At 41.2% G+C, this 23,304-nt stretch overlaps 1 protein-coding gene across 1 annotated transcript in view; it reads right to left on the bottom strand.

Annotated features, from left to right (window-relative positions):
* Positions 1-23,304, bottom strand: part of LOC140212589 (E3 ubiquitin-protein ligase RNF144B-like) — a 62,614-nt gene that overhangs the window by 26,781 nt on the left and 12,529 nt on the right. The window contains exons 2-3 of the mRNA XM_072283567.1: positions 13,568-13,765; positions 11,335-11,439 (exon numbers count right to left, since the gene is read on the bottom strand). Of these exons, the coding sequence (XP_072139668.1) occupies positions 11,335-11,439; positions 13,568-13,729 (267 nt within the window). The 5' untranslated portion in view covers positions 13,730-13,765. The remainder of the gene's footprint in view (positions 1-11,334; positions 11,440-13,567; positions 13,766-23,304) is intronic.

Genomic DNA, 23,304 nt, shown 5'->3' on the forward strand with positions numbered 1-23,304 from the left:
TTCTCCTAATGATGGGAAAATAGGATTTTGGGAAGGATTCCCACCAGAACCTGCAATTCCACTTCTTCCCAGAGAAGGAAAAATTGCACAATGTATTCTCCACTTCCAGCTAAAACATGTTACAACTGTCAATTCCTGTTAAAGCGAGAAAGTTAACTAAAACATACATTTTTAAAAGCTCCACCCATTGTGGTTACTCATATTCAAATAAGTATTTCCAGATACAAACTTCAAAACCTCTGATATGTAAATACAGCTGCATGGAAAGACCTTTATTTTCTCTTTGTCACAACACATTCCATTTAGATATATTCCTTCATTTTCACTAGATCAAAACACTGGTATCACTGAGACAGACAGAAGAGCACATTTGGACTGCTGTATTTTGTTTTATTTCAAAAGTATAACACATTTCCTTACCATAGAGGAGGAGGCTACTTCATCACTTCAAGTCTGTGGCAGCTCAAAGCAATGCCATTCCCCTCACCAATTCTCCTCGTAACCTCTTTTCACATTTACATCAACTCCTCCCATCAGATTCTTCCATCAACCTACATAATAAGTTGCCAACAACAGGAATTCTGCAGATGCTGGAAATTCAAGCAACACATATCAAAGTTGCTGGTGAACGCAGCAGGCCAGGCAGCATCTGTAGGAAGAGGTGCAGTTGACGTTTCAGGCCGAGACCCTTCGTCAGGACTAACTGAAGGAAGAGTGAGTAAGGGATTTGAAAGTTGGAGGAGGAGGGGGAGAGGGAGATCCAAAATGATAGGAGAAGACTGGAGGGGGAGGGATGGAGCCAAGAGCTGGACAGGTGACTGGCAAAAGGGGATACGAGAGGATCATGGGATAGGAGGTCCGGGAAGAAGGACAAGGGGGGGGGGAACCCAGAGGATGGGCAAGGGGTATATTCAGAGGGACAGAGGGAGAAAAAGGAGAGTGAGAGAAAGAATGTGTGCATAAAAATGAGTAACACATGGGGTACGAGGGGGAGGTGGGACCTTAGCGGAAGTTAGAGAAGTCGATGTTCATGCCATCAGGTTGGAGGCTACCCAGACGGAATATAAGGTGTTGCTCCTCCAACCTGAGTGTGGCTTCATCTTTACAGTAGAGGAGGCCGTGGATGGACATGTTAGAATGGGAATGGGATGTGGAATTAAAATGTGTGGCCACTGGGAGATCCTGCTTTCTCTGGCGAACAGAGCGTAGATGTTCAGCAAAGCGGTCTCCCAGTCTGCGTCGGGTCTCGCCAATATATAAAAGGCCACATCGGGAGCACCGGACGCAGTATATCACCCCAGTCGACTCACAGGTGAAGTGTTGCCTCACCTGGAAGGACTGTTTGGGGCCCTGAATGGTGGTGAGGGAGGAAGTGTAAGGGCATGTGTAGCACTTGTTCCGCTTACACGGATAAGTGCCAGGAGGGAGATCAGTGGGGAAGGATGGGAGGGACGAATGGACAAGGGAGTTGTGTAGGGAGCGATCCCTGCGGAATGCAGAGAGAGGGGGGGAGGGAAAGATGTGCTTAGTGGTGGGATCCCGTTGGAGGTGGCGGAAGTTACGGAGGATAATATGTTGGACCTGGAGGCTGGTGGGGTGGTAGGTGAGGACCAGGGGAACCCTATTCCTAGTGGGGTGGCGAGAGGATGGAGTGAGAGCAGATGTACGTGAAATGGGGGAGATGCATTTAAGAGCAGAGTTGATAGTGGAGGACGGGAAGCCCCTTCCTTTAAAAAAAAAAATAAGTTGCCAATTAACTTACTAACCCACAGTCAAAAGGGAACCTGGGAACTTCACACAAACAAGTCAAATTGCATCACTCTGTATGTTACTCAGTTATACAGAGGAAGTGGATTTGACAGCTGGCTTGTACTGAATTGGTCAATTTCAGACAAGGCCTTGAGACATCGACTCGGGTCATCAAAACAGACACGCAGTTTGTTGGGTGTACAAAACAAACAGACAGGCAGTAAGGCAGGTTTCACCATCCTTTGCATGCTGCCATGGGAAATTCCACCACTTCCACCAGACATCTGTCCAAATTCCCACTTGCCCTAGAGTGCCCCCAACCCTCCATAAGGAACCCATTATTCTAGCAACATATGTTGTCAACAATTCAGGCATCAGAATGTCTGATGAAAGCCACAGAGACATTAAGTGCCACATGTTCCATGTAGACAAAAAACAATTAATATTTACCTTGTGCAAGTTCCTAAAATATTAGATCCTGGTTTAATTGCTAGCATTGTTCATAACAGCTTGATGGCTAGCACAATGCCTTACAACCTGGGTTCGATTCCCGCCACTGCCTGTAAGGAGTTTGTATGTTTCCCTGTGATCGTGTAGGTTTCCTCCTGGTGCTTCGGTTTCCTCCCACAGTCCAAAGATGTACAGTTGGGTAGGTTAATTGGGCATTGTAAATCGTCCTGTGATGAGGCTAGGATTAAATCAGGGGATTGCTGGGCAGCACGACTCAAAGGGCCTGAAGGGCCCATTCAGCACTGTATCTCAATAAAAATAAACAATAGTTATAGGTTTACAAAACTTCCAAACAAAGCCTGAAAATTTTCTGAAGTGCAAGAGAAATGAGCCCATCTTCCTCACCACATCCTCCCCTCACCCACTTGAAAGTCAGATGTTTGAAAGCAGCAACACTTGATTCAAATCAAAATGAAAATCCTCCATCAATACAACTGTTCCATGTGGCACCATGGAGACAAAGGACTGATTCTGGAAACTGCAGCAATAAACAATTTGCTGGAGGAACACAGCAGGTTGAGCAGGTACACAGGGATGGGAGCGGGGAAAGGAATTGTCAATGTTACAGCTCAAAACCCTGCGTCAGGTTTAGGGAAAGTGAAGATGGCCACTTTGGGGGTGGGAAGAGGAGAGACAGGGGCTAAAGGTGATTAGACAATTGAATGAGGCAGGGGCATTAATAGGCAGATTGAACCAGAGAAGGGCTGGGGGTAGATGCAAGAGACGTGATGAGAGGCAAGTTTATGAACTTATTATGGCCTAGTGCTCATTACGTCCTTGAACCACAGCAAAAGCAGATTTGTTATTGACAAGTCAACATCAAAAGCCCTGCTGCTGAAAATTTTTTATCTCTTACGTTTAATAAACTCCCATTCCATTTTGTTATTCACTTTTCCCATTGTAAAGGTATGCAAAATTTCAGATTTTTTCAGTGCACTCCGTTAACACCCTATGTTCCTGGCAATGATTTAGGAAATCACCAAAATAAAAACATCAATAATTTCACAAAAATCATCACAGGTTGAGATTTATCAGCTGGTATGAAAACTTAAAATGGCTTTTGATGTAGCACCTGGATCTTCTTACTGGTTTTCCCTCACAAATCCTATGTGTATACGAATCTTGTTGCAATAACCAAATCTCAATCAAAAAGAAACAAGTGTCATATGAACAGCCATAATTCTCTCCTTGAACTTTAATTTATTGTTTAGATCAGTGTATTATTTGCTTGCTACTCAGAAGTTTTGAATGAAACACCAGGGTGGGTCTGGTACAGTACTTGGCAAAAATCTGTGACAGCAATGAGTCACTATTTCTGGTAATGTCTGATCAAACACTAAACAGATGAGAAATTGCTTACAATACAAACAATATTTTTCTGATGCTTAGGGATACAAGGTAATGAAAATCTACCTTTCTTCAGCTGCAGGCAGAAACACAAGATGAATTTTGTAACTCCCTGCAATTGGTATTCACCTAGATATCTTCAAAAGCATCAAATATAATACATTTTAATCATGTAATGTGTGCAATGCATTGCACAACACTCAATTTGTCTAAAGACTGATGCAGATGATAGCTGACCTTCCACTTTGTAGCTGCTCCAGTAAGAGAAATTCATCTTTATGGAATTTACAGACCACAACCCCAAAAAAGGCAAGAAAGGAAATATAAAAATATAGGAGGTTACAAGGAGACAGCAGGAGAATGGGGTTGAAAGAGAGAATAAATCAGGCAGAGCAGACTTGATGGGCCACATGGCCCAATTCTGCTCCGATGTCTTATGGTCTTGAAATTCATTCAAATGTTTAAGAAAAAATAATTTTTTTTTATTTTCAACCTGCATTTTTTGATGCATGTTCAGAAGATGGTTCTTTAGTGCTATAGGTTCCATTTGCCATCTAGCAGATTTTCCTCCCTCAGAAGCTTCTCTTATTATTTACCCTCAAGATACCTGAAACAGAGCCAGCACATTTCAGGTGCAAACCTTTCAAAAACAAAGTTATTATTCATTGTGAGTTATATCATTAAACCATCTTACCTACATTTCATATACGCTTAAAAAATGTTTTGTCCCCACTCAAATTGAAGGCTAGAAGATAAGCACCTGCAATCACTCGTGTTTCTAACCCCCGCTTCTGGCTACTTAAGTACAGTGTGAAGTTCAGACAGAACTCTCAAAGTACTTTGTATTATCACTATGACTACATCTGATGCTCCCTGTTCACATACCAACACACTGCAACAGTTGTGAAACATTTCAGCTTCTCTTCTGTACACTGACCAAACTCTACCCATCCTTTCAACAACAGTCTTTTTGGTTCTCGTCTGCAATTTTTTGCTCCTCACCATTTAACATGTGATTGCACTCACTTCCTCTGCATTACAGCAGTCCTCTAGTTTCACTGTGGCAGTAAGAGTTATCACATGTCGATGCTTTGACCTAATTAGTTCATTCTTCTAATATTTGCATAATCACATTGTTTTGGGCTCTCACATCCTTCAAGATATTATTCACTTTAAAGACCATGTCTACTTGCTTGATATAACAGCTGAATTTAATACATTTTTTCCAAACAGGTCAGGACTCCCAACATATAACCAGTCTGATTGAATTCTCCCTGTTCAACAGTGACATAGTTAAATTATTTTTTAACAATAGCTCAGTATTGAGTGTAGCCCAAGATCCAGGGGTATGCCAATCTGCAGGAATTGGTTTTTGCACATTAGTTCGGGTAGCTGGAGCTCATCAGCCTGGGAAGGCAGTCCATTTAAGAGAGGGAAGCTCTGATTTCAAACCTCCGCTGCCTTGCGGCCATACCCACTCATGGGAAAGGCTTTGGGAATAAACCCTGAGGACAAATCCGGAGCTGGAGTCCCCAAGGCAGTCCAACGTTGCCTCATTCTGGCAACTCCTGCGACAATACTGGTGCCAAGCTGTATCAGCCCTTGCCCTTCCCTTGGACAACATCGGTGTCATGGAGAGGGGAGACTTGCAGCACGGGCAACTGCCAGTGTTCCATACAACCTCGCCCAGGCCTGCACCCTGGAACTTTCCAGGCGCAGATCCACGGTCTCGTGAGACGAACGGATGCCGCCACATTAGTCAATCAACTCAATCACACCTGCATCGTACAAATTATGTATGTGCTTTCCAAAATCAGGCCCCACAGAGAAAGCAAAATAGCTGTGTCAGACTTGCACGAAAACAGTAAAGGGTACATGCTCGCTATTAAATGTAGAAAAAGTAGCAAAGGATCGTGGAGCGAGATATACCAGTTAGCTGAGTGGTGTTACAGTGACAACTTCGCACTCAACTAACTGGTTGTCTGCAAGATCAAAGAGCTGATTGTGGTCAGGCGAGGGAAAACAAAACAAGATATTGATGCAGCTATAAAGAAGGCAGGACAGTGGCTACATTTCATTAGGAGTTTGAAGAGATTTGGTTTGTCAACTAAAGCACTTGAAAACTTCTATGAATGTACCCTGGAGAGCATTCTGACAGGCTGCATCACCATCTCACCATCTGGTATGGGGGCGGGACAGGGAATGGGTGGGAAGCTACTGCACAAGATCAAAGTTGCAGACACTTGTAAAATTATTCAGCTCTATCATGGGTACTAGCCTCTGTAGTATCCTTAGGAAGGTGGTATCCGTCATTAAGTATCTCACCGCCCAGGACGTGCCCTCTTCACACTGTTATTGACGGGAAGGAAGTACAGAAGCCTAAAGGCACACTTAGTAATTCAGGAACAGCTTCTTCCCCTCCGCCATCCGATTCCTAAATGGACACTGAACCCATGAACACCATCTCACTTTTTTTAATTTCTGTTTTTTTTTTGCACTACTTATTTTAACTATTTGATAGACACACTTAATGTAACTGGCTTTTTTCTCTATATTTATCATGCATTTCATTGTACTGCTGCCATAAAGTTAACAAATTTCACGACATATGCCGATGATACTAAATCTAATTCTGTTCACTTTTCATCTGATTTACATCATGCAAATGAACAAAATTTGCATCTCATCTTTTATAATTGCAGGAAGCCACTGGTCTCGTATCTGGGAAGAAGGGGTTGATTTTTTTTTTTAAATCCTGTTTCATGGCATCAGCACTGACATTTGTCACTGCTCAATTTGTTTAGTTTGCTTGCCCCTTGGCTTTAATGACTCCAAACATGTCACAAGTCTGTTGCCTGTGAATGGTTTTCCAATCTAGTCTGGATCATAAAAACACAAGCAATTGAATCCATGAGTGACAAGAATTAGATAGCTTTTAGAAACTGGATTAAAAATAGCAGGGTCAAAATATTTATGTTTTCTCAGTTCCTCCATCCCTGCTGTATCTGTTCTCAAGATGAGATTTTCCATTCCAGAACATCTGAGATGTCTCCCCTCTAACATCAATCACCAGCATCTCCTCCATTTCACACCCCATTTCCCTGCTGCCGTAACAGGGATCAAGTTCCCCTTGCCCTTGCCTACCATGAGTCTCCGCATCCAGTGTGTCATTTTCCATAACTTCCGGCTTCTTCAATGGGACCATATCACTAAACACATCTTTCCCTCGCTCAATCTCTGTTTTCCATAGCGCTGGCTCTCTACACAACTCCCTTGTCCACTCAGCCCTCCCCACTGATCTCCATTCTGCGACGTACCCCTGCAAGTGATCAAGTGCTACTTCTGCCCATTCACCACCTCCCTCACCATCAAATAGACCTTCCAGGTGAAGCAACACCTCTACTGACAGTCTGTCAGAGTCATCTACTGCAAATGACAGTCCCAGTGTGGCCTCTCCTACATTGGTGAGGCTCAACATAGATTGGGGGACTGCTTCGTCGAGCATATTCACTCTGACTGCAACAAAAGCCCGGCTTTTCCCAAAGGCCACCCATTTTAATTCTACTTCTCATTCCAATGTGTGGGTTAAGGCCTCCTCTGGAGGAGACACACCTCGTATTTTGTTTTATAATCCTGCTCATTTTCTTCCGCCAGTCTTTTAAATTTAAATAATTCCCCTCAAAAGAAAATTGGCAGGTCAGCATTTTTTTTTTAAAACTATGCTCCTAAGCTGTGGAACTCAACAACTTAATACTACAAGGGATGCAGACTCAGTTGGCACTTTTAAACGCCGACTCAAATCCTATTTATTTAAACTTGCTTTTAACTAACATCATTTTGTCTTTTACTTCTATGTTTGCACCTTATTCCAATTTGAACTACATTGTTTGTATGAAAAGTGCTCTATAAGGTATTATTATTATTACTATTGTTGTTGATGTTATTTTCTGCCTGGGTAGGCTTCCAACCTGACGGCATGAACATCAATTTCTCTAATCTCCAGTAGATCCGCCTCCGCCCCGCCCATTCATTCTTTTCTATTCCCCAATCTGGCTTCCCTCTCACTTTTCCTCTTTTCCTCACCTGCCCATCACTTCCTTCTGGTGCCCCCCTCCTTTCCTCTCACCTATGGTCCACTCTTCTCTCCCATCAGACTCCTTCAGCCCCATACTTCTTCCACTTCTCACTACTTCCCCCTCCCTCACTTATCACCCCCTCACCCACTTTCACCAATCACTTGCCAGCTTGTACTCCTTCCCCTCCCCCGATCACCTCATTTTTCTTCCCCCCACCACCTTCCTTTTTAATCCTGATGAAGGGTCTCAGCCCAAAATATCGAATGTTTTTAGACGCTGCCTAAACTGCTGAGTTCCTCCAGCATTTTGTGATTTCCAGCATCTGCAGAATCTCGTGTTCAAAACATTTAAGTTTAATGGAAAATTGCACTTTACTTCCTGTCCAGAATAATTTTATTGAGGGCTGTCCCATGAATCTGAAAATGGATGGAGGAAATCCAACACACATTAACCCATGACTGGCATCCTCTTTCTTGAATGATGGCAGGGATCCAGAACTTTGAAGCACCACTAAAAGCTAACCCGAAACTCTTAAAGGAGATACTGTATGTATTATCACTCAAACAGATGTGTGGAGGAAGTAAAACAGACCCAATCTACAAGGTTGAAGGATTGCACAACTTGCCAGACCATGGAGAGAGATATCATGGATCATCAAGAACTCAAGGAACACGTCAAACATGCTAGCAAAATCCAGTGGGATCAGAAATAAAGGGAGTTCAGTGGCAGCAGTTTGACCCCAAGGATGTAAGTGCAGTGCCATAAGAAATTCAATAACTTCATGGCATTGGTCAAGGTAAAAAAAAAAAAATGGATCTTCAAATGACAAATCATACCAACTACACAAGCAGATTCCAATCTTCAACAATTCACTTTCACCACTCACTTATTAAGACACAGGTATTTGAACCTAATATTTCTATATTTCCCTGCACCCTCAGTTTAGTTATGCTTCGAACCTCATGCCTGGCTCTTTAATGGTTCAAGCTTAAGAAATTATTAAAGCACACACTTACAAAATGCCCACGATACCAAACGTTTAACACCGTGAGCCAGATTTCCTGATCTAATCCCTTAGAGAGCTGACTGCCTCCAGCTCCTCCACCAGTTTCCTTCCTCCTTCTCAGTCATTCCTGAGTTTGCCATTTACCCAACCAATTCCAGACCGACTCATTTCTATACGAGATCTCACATCCAAACAAATTATATTCCTGTATTATAGTGTTGAATTCCTGGAACATAATTTAATGGCATGATTTAAATGTTTTTTTTTAAGTAAGTGTTTATACAAGTCAAACGATTTGTTTTCCCTCCTAGAAATAAGTTTATAAACTTCTGTTTGCTCTTACTTGAAGTAAAATGAGGCTTTTCACAATTTTGTCTGCCATGTCATAGTCACACAGCACAGAAATAGGCCCTCAGCCCTTCATACCGACATTTTGCCTTCTACACTAATAGCATTTACCTGTATCCTTTGCTTATTTGAATATCCTCAATTCAACTATGGTGTTTTTTTTTTTAAATTGAGTTGTATAATTTAGACACAACCTTTCCCAAAAAAGTAAAAAAAACAAAAACTCAGCTTTAATAAAATTCATGCAAGGATCAATTGTGCCATTGACAACGGCCTGGAGTTCTGGCCTTGAGTGCTAGCCTTGAGTGCTACTGCCTTGCTTCATGAAGCAAGACGACAAAAGAAACTGCAAATGATGGAACCAGGAATAAAATTCTAGAATAACTTAGGAGTCAAACTGCCTGTAGAGTTAGAAGATGCATTAACATTAACCATGCTTCACAACTGAATGGGAAGAGGGAAGATCACCAGTATTTAGCAGATGGCGGTGTGGTTGAGAGGGTGAGATACAGGCTGGAAGGTGATCGGAGGAACTGGGGGCCCCATCATTGCCTAGTTCAACAATCAACAATAAAAGTTAATTAACAGGGCAGACAGAGCACTTGGCTCGATAACTTACAATTCCATAAATGAATGCACATAATAAATCTGACACTGAGGTTACAATTCCACTTTCAACCCAGCCCATGAGTTTGAAACCAAACCAAGTACTTTGGGAAAATGGAAGAGGATTATACTAAACTAGGAATACTAGCAAGCAACAGGAAATGGGAAACCCATTTTCTGATAGTCACATTCATTTGTCAGCCCAGCCCATGTTTTTAGATATTGATTAACCATATGAATGTTTGTTAACTTGGACAATGATAACTCCTATATTTGCAAATTTTAAATAAGAGCCAAGGAGCAACAACTTCACCCATGGAAGCTACCAAAATGCACTGCAAAACACTGCCAGGAAAGCCTCTGCACTGATACAAGTCAAGTTATCGGTTCTATCAAGGGGTCACCATACAAATAGAAGTGGATTTTGATACAAGCATGCTATTCACACTTCACTAAATTCATACAAGTCCTCCCCAGATTACAACAGGGTTCTGTGCCTGAGAAGTGTGCATAATGTGAATAATCCACAAGTCAGAAATGCCATCACCCAGCAACATATTTAAACCAATGGCAAGGTGTAGTTAGGCGAAAACGCTTAACTCAGCCACTTGAATATCTCTGCATAGAAAGTTCCCATGCAGCAGAAGGTACCTGCAGCCCCTTAACAGCCAACAAATCCATCCAGCCTGTCTCCCAAATGTCTGCCTGTTGAGTATTGGTAACAAGGAGAGGACCCGCATGAATGTTCTACAATAATACAGTAAGCTTGCCTAAATTAGCCATTAGAAAAAAGCAGGAAGGCGGCACATGATGCTTGGAGCCAAGCAAACATTCCACCGCAGCAGCCTGGTTCTGAATTCTGGCACGTCAGGTACTGGTGCAACCAATGGGAAATGAATATCCATTAGTCAAACTTCTCCAAAGGCTCTGAGTGATTTTGTTGATCCAAGTAAGCCACAGGTGCTCTCGGATACAAAGCACATTTTACTTTTGCCATTAAAGTGTCTTAAAAATAATGCCTCAACTCACAAGTAAAGGCTTTTCATTTCTAACAAAGACATTAACAGGCACTTCAGTGGGAGTGCTTCAATACTCTGGTTGCACTGTTTGGTGGAACACAGAACATTTCTGCTTGTATTTTTGGCATACATACATTTCCACCTCATTTCGTCTGACATCCTTCCACTATTCAGTATCGCTGAGTGGCACAGAAAGCAGATTAATACATAAACAGATTACATTATTCCTCTGGATCCAATATCAAACACTTTAGAACTCTTTAGTTTGCTATGTTACTTCTAAAGTAATCCAGGTTGGATTTTTTTTTCTTTTAAAAATGGTTTCTCAGATTTTTGTGTGACAATGGAAAAATTAGAACTCCAAGAGGACATTTAATTTGAGTGTTTTGCTCCATTTTCACTCCATTCTTTCCCTTAAATTCACAGCATCTTGTAAAATACTGAAGGCAGGGCAATGGTGTTGGACCCCAAAGAGTGACAAATGACTTTCACATGGCAGGGAGTACAGATTCACTGAGATATCAATAGAAATAGGTTGACAAAAAGTGATTGGTTGAAGCATTACAATTTGATGTGACATTAACAGATGACTGTAATTTGAAGAAATATTACAACTTTAAATCCAAAAATCAGTATGTTAAGACAATTCCTATTGATCACAAAATACTATTACCTCTGCATCCTGTAAGACACCATTTTTAGGGCATTCCAGCTCTGGACATGTGACTGTAGTTCCACAACCTTCTCTGATCATTAGTTCTACATACTGTGTCAAGCACTAATGGGCCAAACATGAGGGGGGGGGGGGGGGGGGAGAAAAAAAAGAACATTGGTTAATTAGCATTGAAATGTCTGCTATGTTTAATGCATCGGAGAACCTTGGGCTTTGCTCCTCTTCAAAATGTGATATTTTAAGTGATATGAATATTCTGTGTTGCTGCAATTAAAACTCTTAGCAAAACAAATTTCTGCTCATAATTCCATCCATACATTTTTACTGAATGCTCAGTTACCTTGTAATTTATTGAAATATTCCAAAATATAGTTCTGTGAACAGATTGTAAATGCGTTCAAGAGTTTGGAATCAAATTAAGGGTTCAGAAGTGTAAACCAGATGAATTCCATATTCTACACAAATGTTAATGGAACCACTGTCTTTTCTATAGATTTGTAATAATAATGGGCCAAGTTAAATGTGATCTCTCTTCACTTTTGTTGCTTAGCCTGCTGCTATTTTCCACATGGGAGGAGGGTGTAGAGGAAGACACACTTTTGGAAAAGCCTTTGACAATACACCACTTGCAAAGTTAGACAAAGGAGCAGAGTAAATTGGATTTTAAAACCAATAGGGGAAAACAAAATTGGAGCTAGTTCCACCACCCAGAGGTTCTGCAATAGAATTCTGCTGGGAAAGAGAGAAGGATCACATCAACTCATCCTGTGCAATGATCTGGTTAAGATTAGCAAAACTGGGGTTATTGGATAATTTAATAGAACATTAAACATACTGTAGATGAAAAGGAATATACATATTTTAAACCAAAGGTAGACACGTCAGCAAATTTGAGATAAACTATTCACTAAAAGTAGCAATAGTCGTTAAACTTTAATTGTGAAGACGATAATCTTCCCTGCACACTCTCTAATGCAATTATAGGCTCATTTAACTAGAGCAGGAGTTTCCAACCAGAGTCCATGGACCCCTTACTTAATGGTATTTGTCCATAACAGAAAAGGTTGGGAATCCCTGAAGCACAGCACCAGAGATTAAGGGGCGATCTGACACAAAATTCTAAAAGGAACAGATGGAATCCTTTTCTCATAACAGGCGTATCAAAACAGGAGATCATAAGTTTAAGGTGAGAAGAAGGATCCTTAAAGGTGATCCCAGAAGAAAATTATTTTTGATTTATCACGAAGTGTGGTTGGTATTGGGATTGACAGAGATTGGCATGGAAATGGATACAACTGCTATGTTTAGGACTCATTTAAACAGGCACTTGAAGAGGCAAGGCATTGAAGATCCAGAGCTAATGTGGGCAAATGGGATGACTATAGCTGGGCAAAAAGATCAGTATGGATGTGGTGGGCTGAAGGACTGGTTTCTGTCCTGTACAATTCTATTGTCACCCTGTGATCAGAGGGCTGTGTGCACTTTGGTCGTTGCTACTGAATCTGGCAGAGATACAGACCATGAAGTAACCAAGAGTTTACTTAAAACCAAGATAATTGGTTGAAACAGTCTACGTGCTGGATGAAAGATAGATGTGAGGATTCACCTATATCAAGGGTTCACAACCTGGAACAGTCCACAGTATCCGTGCTTAATGGTATTGGTCCATGGCATAAAAAAAAATTGGGAAACACTGATATAGACGCAGCCAGATGATTAGAAATATAAAAGTATCCAGAAAATCTCTGATTTCTCTAGAATTACGTCATTGGATTGACTTGCAATACAATGAACTTGGAAGTGCTGAAGAAATTTAGTTGCACCAAGAAGTATAAACTTTTCACTTCCAAGACTCATGACTGAGGCAGAAAAAGTATCAACCATCAAATTAAAGTGGACAAGGGATGAAAGAAAAAGATTAAAAGGATATGGAAAATCTAAGTGCTTAGAGGAAGATAAATAGATTGGTTGGATTGAAATGCTCTAATAATGGTCTTGGAATAGCTCTAGTTTATGGGAACTAATTTATGGGAACACTGAAATGAAGATCAGAGACAATAAAAACAAGTGTCAGGGACTGAGACAGGGAAGTAGTAAGTTCCTGAGATTTACCATTTACAGTAAAGCTGCATCACTCCTGATCAATCAAAATGAAAACAATCTCAGTTATACCTATGCACCGGGCTCAGTTTCAACAAGCTCCCCTCTGTTATGAGTAACTGAAAGCACTCACCAGGGTACAGAAGACGCAGCTACACTGCTCCAGAGTGGTCATTCTACTAGGAGCGTATTCACAAAGGCACAGCTTGCACATTATCAGTGGCTCAAGAGTCAACTCACTGTCCACCGATAAACCCTTTGCCACCGCCTGATGGGTGTTATTATCCGTCTCCATTCTTGAGAGTTTGCACACTGGAACCAGCCCTGGCACCTGTAATAATTACAACATTAAGGATTAATTTATTATTGATACATGTATCAAGATACAGCAAAAAGCTTACCTTGCATATTGCTTATACAGATCAACTCATAGCATCACTAAATTGATTCACCTTTTTTCTTTCATGTATGATCTCAAGCACTGAATTTGTTTTGATAAAACAAAGATTGAGCAGTAATTTATGAGTATCATCACTCACTTCAGCTGCTTCACACTACATCGAAAACATCCACTTGGTGAATCTATTGCTTCTGAACTTTCAGGCAGTGTGTATGATTGGGAACTACTCCAAACTACCAACTGACCACTCCAGGAACTCATTTAAACCTACTGTAGCTTTATTATCTCAGAGAAAAATTAATAACCACCTACTTGAATCTCCAGATGAAGGTAAGCTCCACAAATGCAAGTCTATTGCACAGCAACGGAAGTAGTTAAATAAATTGCATGTACACGTCAGCAAGTTTTATTTCAATTCATCTTTCTTGCATAATTCATGTTTGTTACAACATCACGTAATAATTTCAAACCATTACTTCCATTGGAATAACCTTATTCAAACAACTGAACTCAGCTAAGTTGTTTGGGAGTAAGATCTGTGTTCATTGTGTGGCCCCCTGGTAAGCCTCAGGCTCGCTCAGCTCACTTTCCTCTAGGGGGAGCAGCCTTCGGCCCCACCAAACTGGGTAATCAAGTTTGGGTAGATGCTGTGTGATGTACCCCACCCCGCCAAATAACAGACAATACACCACATGATTTACAGAATACAATCTGTGATCTTACTGGAACTAAGTAATTAGAAGAGATACAATATAAAAGGAAAGCCAAAGGCGCCAAACTTATCAGAATTCAACCACTTCATGCACAACCGTTGGAGCTCAATTAACGGGGTCTTCTTTCCACCATTCGATCCCCTCCGACCCCCTCGACCCACCGCCTGTGACCAACCACGGTGGTCGACCAGGGCGCGTCCAGCACGTCCTTCCTCGCCGAAGACCCTGGGCCTCGGACTCCCGTTCGGGGTCCGTTCCGTCAGCCAGCTTACAGCATCGCGTCTCCTCTCTCTGTGCCCATCGCACCTTCTGCCCCAAGGCCCACGAAAACAATAGTTTACAGACACACAAGAATAACATCTATCCCAATTGGTTAGCAAATGAATACAATTCTCATTATCAGTAGTATAACCCAAACAAGCTGCTAGAGAGAGAACCACTGTCTCAGCAGTTAACATCAGAGAAGCCATTTTTTTTTTAAACTTAACAAAGAAGCCATTCTATTAGCCTCAGCAATAACATAAAAGAAGAAACCCCTTACAATTGACTCCATTTACAGCTTATAAAACCAGCACACTCCATTAAAGGTGCATACAGTGCTGTCCTATGGAAGAGATTTTATATGTAGCCCTTTGTTGCCTTTTCAGGTTAAGATGTCCATCACCTTTATGTTGGAAGAAAACCTGAAGAGCCACATCATCTTTTCCACCATCATACAAACATGTTATTTGTGCTTGTGGGATCTTTCTGCGCACATATTCACAGCAAGCCTTGGAAATAGGCTACTCTCCAAAAAGCATGAAAAATGCTTTGAAGCCTTCAAGAAATAAGCAAATAAAATTGTAAGATATTTCTTGCTATCAATATATATTTTTTAAAAACATCCCAGTCATTCCAACATTCATGGTCTCGCCAACTGTGTAACATTAACAGGAATAGCAGACAGAAAAGGTATCCAAGTTTCCACTCAATGCCTCTAAGAGACTTGCCAGAGAACCATGAGATACCTTCACACTTGGGCTGTAGTCACCACCGGCAAGGCTGGTATTTATTGCTCTTTTACATCTGTACTCAGAGTGAAGGAACCACTAAAGTCCTTGTGGTGAAGGGATCCATACAGAGCTGTTATGAAGGGATCTTCAGGCACTAGTTCCAGCAATGACGAAGAAGTGTGATACTATTTCAAGCTAGGCTAGTGCACAAAATGGAGGAGAACTTACCAGTGATGACACTGAAAGCCGCAGCTCACCATCAAGGAAATTATTGGTGTGAAATAAAGCAAATATTCCAGTGAAGAATGTTGCTCCACCAGATTACACCACCACATGTTCCCACTTCAATGTATATGCAAAGATAGTGTTGATGCTAGTGTCACACAGGTCCAGTAACAATGCTGACCTCCCCTGCTGTCTACATGAAGTTTGCACATTCTCCCTGTGACTACGTGGGTTTCATCTGTTCAAGTTTATTGTCGACTGACTGTACATATATACAACCAAACGAAACAGCATTTCTCTGGAGCAGGATCCACCCACACAACCCGCATTACACAGAGCACACAAACCAAAATATTATACTACAAATTATATACCACAAGTTAAAATACAATTCAAAATGCATGTAGTAAAGTTCAGCACAGGTAAACAGTTAATAGTTCAGTGCCCTAGTGGCAAGACCTTGATGGAGGCAGGGTTTCCAATAGCTTCACAGGTCGAGGGAAAAAACTGCTTCCCAGTCTGGCAGGCCTAGTGCTGATGCTCCTGTACCACCTTCCTGATGGTAGTGGGTCAAAGAGATTGTGGGATCCATTTTCCCCATCTGGGTCACCAGATTCTTCCTCCATCCTCAAGATGAGCAGTTAAACTGACTTCTGTAAATTAATCTTGTGTATGGGGGTGCCAGAAGAATCAAAGTAGGGGGTGTGGGGAAGGGTTGATGAGCACGAGGAGAGAACAGCAGAATATGTCATGGGAATTAAGGGAAGTAATGAATAGACACCTAGCATAGACCTAAGGGGCTGAATAGCCTCCTATTTCATAAGGCAGTATGAGTAAATGAGCATTCACTTCAATGAAGAATGGTATCAGTTATTAAATATTTATTTTAAATTAATTAGCTTAATTTGTTTTCTCACAGTTAAGGTAATATCTTAAAACCCTGATTTTTTTGAATGTTTGCAATAGCGTCTGTCATTTATCCATTATATTCATACACTTGCATATTGTCTGATGACTAGTTCAGCCAACCAGCTGTCAAAGCATTACAGCTTCTGCCACATTATGCTGTTTACAGCTACAAGGAACACAGGGTCTTGCCAACCATAACTAAGCCAGCGCCGTGCAGGAAGGTATTACCAGACAGACCACTCTGTGCAATGCAAGTGGAAGTGGAAAGAGAGCAGCTGCCAGAAAATATGTTTAATTCGTGCCTACAGTTGATAATGCAGTGATAATATCAATATTTGCCAACTGGAATCCATGCAATGTTGCACAGCCCACACTTTGTGTGAACTAAAGCACGATCCACCACAGAGTCAAAGCTAGAGCTTTAATCACGCTACTTGAAGCAAAGGCTACTTGTCAGACACCAGCTTGAACAAGTGGCTTTTGTTTCCTGACTCAAAAATGCTTAAAGCATTTGAAATAGTTTTGAAGTGTGGTCACCATTGTACTATGGGGCCTACATCAACAATTTGGATACTAGTCAGCCCAACACAGCAGTTCAGGGTAATGAAAAGTGAAATTACTTTAGCAATGTCACCTGGAGGAATAACTATTGGACAGGAGACCTTAAAGAATGCCTTGCCTCACCTTGAAAGAACTGTCTGGGAATTGCAAAGGGATAAAAAAGTTGAACCCATCTTTAAAAAAAATGAAATGTTACCTTTAAGTTTTATCCTATTTCACTAAATTGATGTCTAAAAATGAGGTAGTAAAAACTGTAGCATCGGTCGACATGAGTGCTAAACAGTCACGACAGCAGGCAACAGGCAGAGGTAAATTATCTTAAAACCAATGAATCAGATTGAAGTCTAGCACCCTGTTCTGAAGTCCTACGCATGTAATACTGATACTCAGCTAACACAAGCAAGAAATAGGGCCACAGACAAAGATGGAGCATGCACATATTCAGCCAAAAGACTTCCTCCTGAGATCTCCACCACCATCACAGAAGCCAGTCTATGGTTGAAGCACCTTCAATTACTCCAAAAGACTGAGGTTTGGTAAAAATACTGAAAGGCTTTTATTCGCTGTACAATACGACCTCCACAGTGAGTGTCTGCCCCCGGACTGAGAGGGAGGGGCAAGACGAACACCTTTATACAGGACTCTGTGGGAGGAGCCACAGGGGCAGTCAGCAGAGGGGTGTGTCCAGACAGGTAACCGAGTTACAACATATATACATGGTTTACCACAACGGGCCATCCAATTCATTGTCCTATAGGAGACAGCACTTAGTTTTAATAACCATATTTCTAACACTGACACTGTTCACTCAACTCTAATCCCACTAAGCATATTCAAGCAGCTTCTTATATGTAAAGGAAGACTAGCTATTGCCAATGTCACCTAATATTCAAGAATCTTACAATAAACAGAAATATGATTTCATCATACCAGGAAGCAGTGAAAAGAAAAAAAGTTAGTTTCATTAGACATTTGAAAGGTTAACTACTTCTCCTTCCATACCCTAGTTCTTCAAACATTTCCTTTGCTTATCAGTGACCTTCAACATCCATGAAATTTTTTCCTTTACTGTGCAAATCTCATTAAAGTAATAAATTCTAAGATGCAATGCAACATTTCCTTTTTCCTCTCAGAATGTATTAAGCAACACTGTACATTTGTGGAATTCTTTCAGAATTGCAGCATAGTTCTTCATGTACGTGATCTGTAGCTCTGACTCAAACACAGCTGATACTGTTTTCCCAATCCTCCCAGGATAAAGATGCACATCTCAAACATGGGTTTTGAGTAGCAGTGCAGACATAACCAAAATCTGGAGACCTTGTCCAAGAAGAGTTTAGAAGGAAAGCCCAACTCCACCCAAACAGCTGTTCAGGAATCCAGTAGTGAAAAGTCATCTGGAATATTCAAGTTTCTGATACTGTCAATTTCATTTTTACTTTTGCTGGCAACTGTGGTGATTCAACACCCAATTTATCATCTCCCTTCATGGGATCCTATTCTAGAACCATTACTAGAGGGCCAGTGCTCCTTCACATAGTCCAAACACATGTCAATACTACACCTGCTGCAGAAAGAACAAAACTACTTGACAGTTTGTCAAACATCCAAAAAAAAAAATCAATGGTCTTGCTAAATGGTAACTAGTAGTTATAAATGTATCTGAACAACACAAAACTAGTGGAGGCCACCTGACTCCTTCAACCTGGCCAGCACCACATCTCCTTATCACACCCACTCAATACTATCATAGTTTATCTGTTTCGTCTAACCTGTTGTGCATGCTCTCCCCAGCTACCTCCTCCGCACCACAATCTTCGATCTCCCAGTCATTCAAAATCATTTACCTCCACTTTAAATACTTCTAATGATCTAGTCTCCATAGCCTTCAAGAAATAAACATTCCCAGAAATTCACTACCATCTCAGAAGACCAAAATGACCACCTCTACCTTGTAACTTTGTTCCCACAGTCAGGTCTCTGGAAACATTTCAAATCTAACCTGTCATGCCCACTTAGAAGAGGAATGGAGAATTATTTTTCCTCTCCCACCCCCCCCACCCTCACAGGAGTCTATTAGGTCCTTTCGCGGAAGAAGCAGAACGTGTACCAGCTAACACCAAAGATACTAAATACTTGGAAATAAATAAATGTGAGGCAATATGCAGTATCATACAAAGCAGCTGTCTTTTGAAAAGGTAAAGCAGAGAGAGGTAACAAATGGCCTATTGCCATATACCTTCACTTACTTGTTTGAAGAATTAATGCATTTAAATACTCATATAAAGAAATGTTTGGCCGGGAGGGGGGGGGGGGGGGCGGGTGGTAGCCAAGCAGCACTAAAGCAAGCTTTGAATGAGATTACAAAGAATATTCAAAGCCACTACTTGGAAAAGGGAAGAGGAACTTGCATTACCCAGTGTTCAACTCCACAAGCAACACGCTGAACATGATAGGAGATTGTTGAATCAACAAGTGAAAGACCAATTATGCCAGAAGTGATTGTGGAACAAAAGACCAAGGTACTCCATTATTCAATAGAATGGCAAGTTAGAATATTACCAAGGTTTTTCAGTGAGCCCTTAAAAATAAGGCTAGTAGCAACCCTAGTAAAACTTAAACACTTTCTGCAATAAGAATCAGCAATTTGCAGTATTTTACAATGCCATTTACATGCAATTAATATAACCAACATAACATCTGTTCAGTGCAATTTCTGACTCAGGTCCAAAGGACCAAATTTTGTTCTTAAAGCTTTCCTGGTACATTCTGTACCAAAAACATTTCCATAAGCTGCATACAACAGGAATTCTGCAGATGCTGGAAATTCGACTTCTCTAACTTCGGCTAAGGCCCCACCTCCCCCTCGTACCCCATCTGTTACTTATTTTATGCACACATTCTCTCTCTCACTCTCCTTTTTCTCCCTCTGTCCCTCTGAATGTACCTCTTGCCCATCCTCTGGGTCCCCCCCCTTGTCTTTCTTCCCGGACCTCCTGTCCCATGATCTTCTCGTATCCCCTTTTGCCTATCACCTGTCCAGCTCTTGGCTCCATCCCTCCCCCTCCTGTCTTCTCCTATCATTTTGGATCTCCCCCTCCCCCTCCAACTTTCAAATCCCTTACTCACTCTTCCTTCAGTTAGTCCTGACGAAGGGTCTCGGCCTGAAACGCCGACTGCACCTCTTCCTACAGATGCTGCCTGGCCTGCTGCGTTCACCAGCAACTTTGATGTGTGTTCCATAAGCTGCATGTTATCTGTACAGATATTACTCGAAGGAGAACCTTGGAAGAAAACTTTATTTTGGAGGTGGTTAAGAGATAACCAAATAATACAGTCCACATTACTTGGTGCATGGAGTGACCAAGCCACACTGAACAAATGCAGCACTCAGAACCTCTCATGCCCCACAAGAAGCTCTCACAACTGGAGACCACAAACCAACACAGTTTCCCCTCTCCTCTCCAAAACAGAAACCAGGACAGAGGTACCCATACACGGACCCCAAAGACCGCTCACAAATTGCCATTCTGCCCATCAACTCTAGACTGGCTCAACAAATGAGCAATCCAGCAAGTCCTTGTTTCCCCGTCATGATCTTGACAATTCTTTAATTTCAGGTATTATCCAACCCCCTTTTAAACACCTCTGCCGGAAGTATTTAACCAGAATGTTGGCAGAAACAGTAAACAAGAAAACTACGACACCTTTAAATACAAGAACAAAAGGATTTATTCCTGCAAGGTGCCTCAAACCCACTTTTCCGACTGATAATCATAACAATTGATTTCAAGGGGAGTTCAAGAACCTAATCACTCCAGATTTAAATATGCTCAAAAACTGAGAGTCCACGGCCCTGATTCAGAGTGTTTTGAAGATCCACTGGACAAATTTCACCCAATATCAGTCCCAAATAGCTAACCCTACACTGCATGACAAGACCACTTGGTACAAGAAAACAATAGCTCATCTCGTCTAGCTTACTCAAAACCTTGTATATTTCAGTCAAACTCCAATGTACATAGCTCTATCCTTCCTCAACTGTCCTATACCATACACATAATTCAAGCATGGCACGCCAACATCACAGATGATTTTCATGTCGTCAGGTTGCTGACTCCCGTAATATCCTCTTCAGCCAACTATTACATGTGCACTACATTACCCTGAAAAGCCTGTATACAAGCAAGGAAAATGGTTTCTAGGTCTTAATACAGCAACATTCCTTGTAAGATAGATGAATAACAAGCCAAAATGGTTTGTGCAATTTTTTTGTCTGGCAATGGTTCTACATGACCATCATGTTGATTATATCCTGTCCACACACACCATTACCCTTTCATAAATCTATGTTAATTCTGCCTAATTACAGTGAAGTTTTCTACGTGCTCTGTAGAAAGCTTACTAAGGCTAAGGCTTCCTTACTAAGGCATTCCTGCATTTCCCAGGTGACTGATACCAAGCTACCTTTTGATCTACTGGAACCATTCACACATCCAGGATGTTTTGAACTATTACAGCAGCTACCATTCTTCAAGCTCCAGCAACAAATATATCAAGGCCATTCTGGCTTGTTATTCATCTGTCTTGCTCTATTAAGAACTGTAAACCATTTTCCTTTCTTACTACTGGCAAACTTTACTAGACCTTTGTCTAAAAATTGCTCAAAACCTGGCACATTATGGGAGGTGCAGGGACAATCTAAGTAATGAAGAATATGGAGAAGACCACTGAGTGGAATGAAGGTAGGGTTGCCATACTGTCCCATATTTGCTGGGACATCCCATATATTGGGCTAAATTGGGTTTGTCCCATACAGGACCGCCCTGGTCCCGTATTTCCCCCGCTAAGGTAGCACGTTCCTATGAAACCTTTCGTGCCGAAATGGCGTAAAGGGAAGAAGCAATTACCATTAATTTATATGGGAAAAAATTTTGAGCGTTCCCAGACCCAAAAAATAACCTACCAAATAACACATAAAACCTAAAATAACACTAGCATATAGTAAAAGCAGGAATGATATGATAAATACACAGCCTATATAAAGTAGAAATAATGTACATACAGTGTAGTCCAGAAGATTAAGCCAAAACCAATTTGTAGAAAAAAATTTGGCATGTACACGCATGCGCACACAAGTGCCCGCGCAAGGCTTCATGGTCATGGTAGTCTTTCTCGGGGTAAACACAAGTGTCCCGTATTTGACTGCTACTTTTGTCCCTTATTTGGGAGTGAGAAAGTTGGCAACCCTAAATGATGAAAATGGACAGTTAATCTCTTTTGTCTACAGCAATGTTGTTAAGTTGTGAAGTCTGGATGATGTTGCATCACCTGGTCTTCTGGGTAGGCCAAACAATACAAGTGCAATCAGTGGGGGTAAGGGGGGGGGGGCGCGTTTTGTGAACAGCATGTACAAATGGCTGTCCTGATGCAAACAAGAAAAAAAAAGGGCAAGATATCTGAAGCTGTAGAATTCGATAGAGCCCCGCAAGTTGCATTATCCTGTAAATATCTGCACCTTCTCTAAAGCTGTGGCCAGAATTAAAAGCAATATTCCAGCTTTTATATTCTAGCTCAACAATGACATTTTTACCCATTCGCCTTAGCAAAGGGTTTATACAGACACTGAAACTTGCCTTCCTCCCTCAAAAAGCACATGACAATTAAAATTAGTCCCAGCGTTTATTAATGTGTCATCAGAAATGCTAACATCAAGGAATCATTTAGTTTCTCACATTGAACTCCCATTATTAGCTTAGAAACCATCCCTATCTTTTATTGACATAAATAGTCCCCAAGAGATAATTACTTTCCACAAGCACTTGACGAAACTATTTAAATAGACTTGTTAACCTATGTACAGAAGAAACTAAATTTAGCAAAGGACTTCATTCCTCAGAAACACATTTATTTTGGAAAAAAATGATTTGAACCTGTTCTTCAGAACCTCTCTTGTACTGATCATGCAAAATTTGTGACCAAACAGACAAAACACAGCTGTCCAATGCAAAATCGCAATGCTTTCTTTTCATGCCTCAGTTATAGATTATTCTGACTTTTCGCTATTAGA

This window comes from Mobula birostris, chromosome 19 (genome assembly GCF_030028105.1).
Source record: "Mobula birostris isolate sMobBir1 chromosome 19, sMobBir1.hap1, whole genome shotgun sequence".
Taxonomy (NCBI): domain Eukaryota; kingdom Metazoa; phylum Chordata; class Chondrichthyes; order Myliobatiformes; family Myliobatidae; genus Mobula; species Mobula birostris.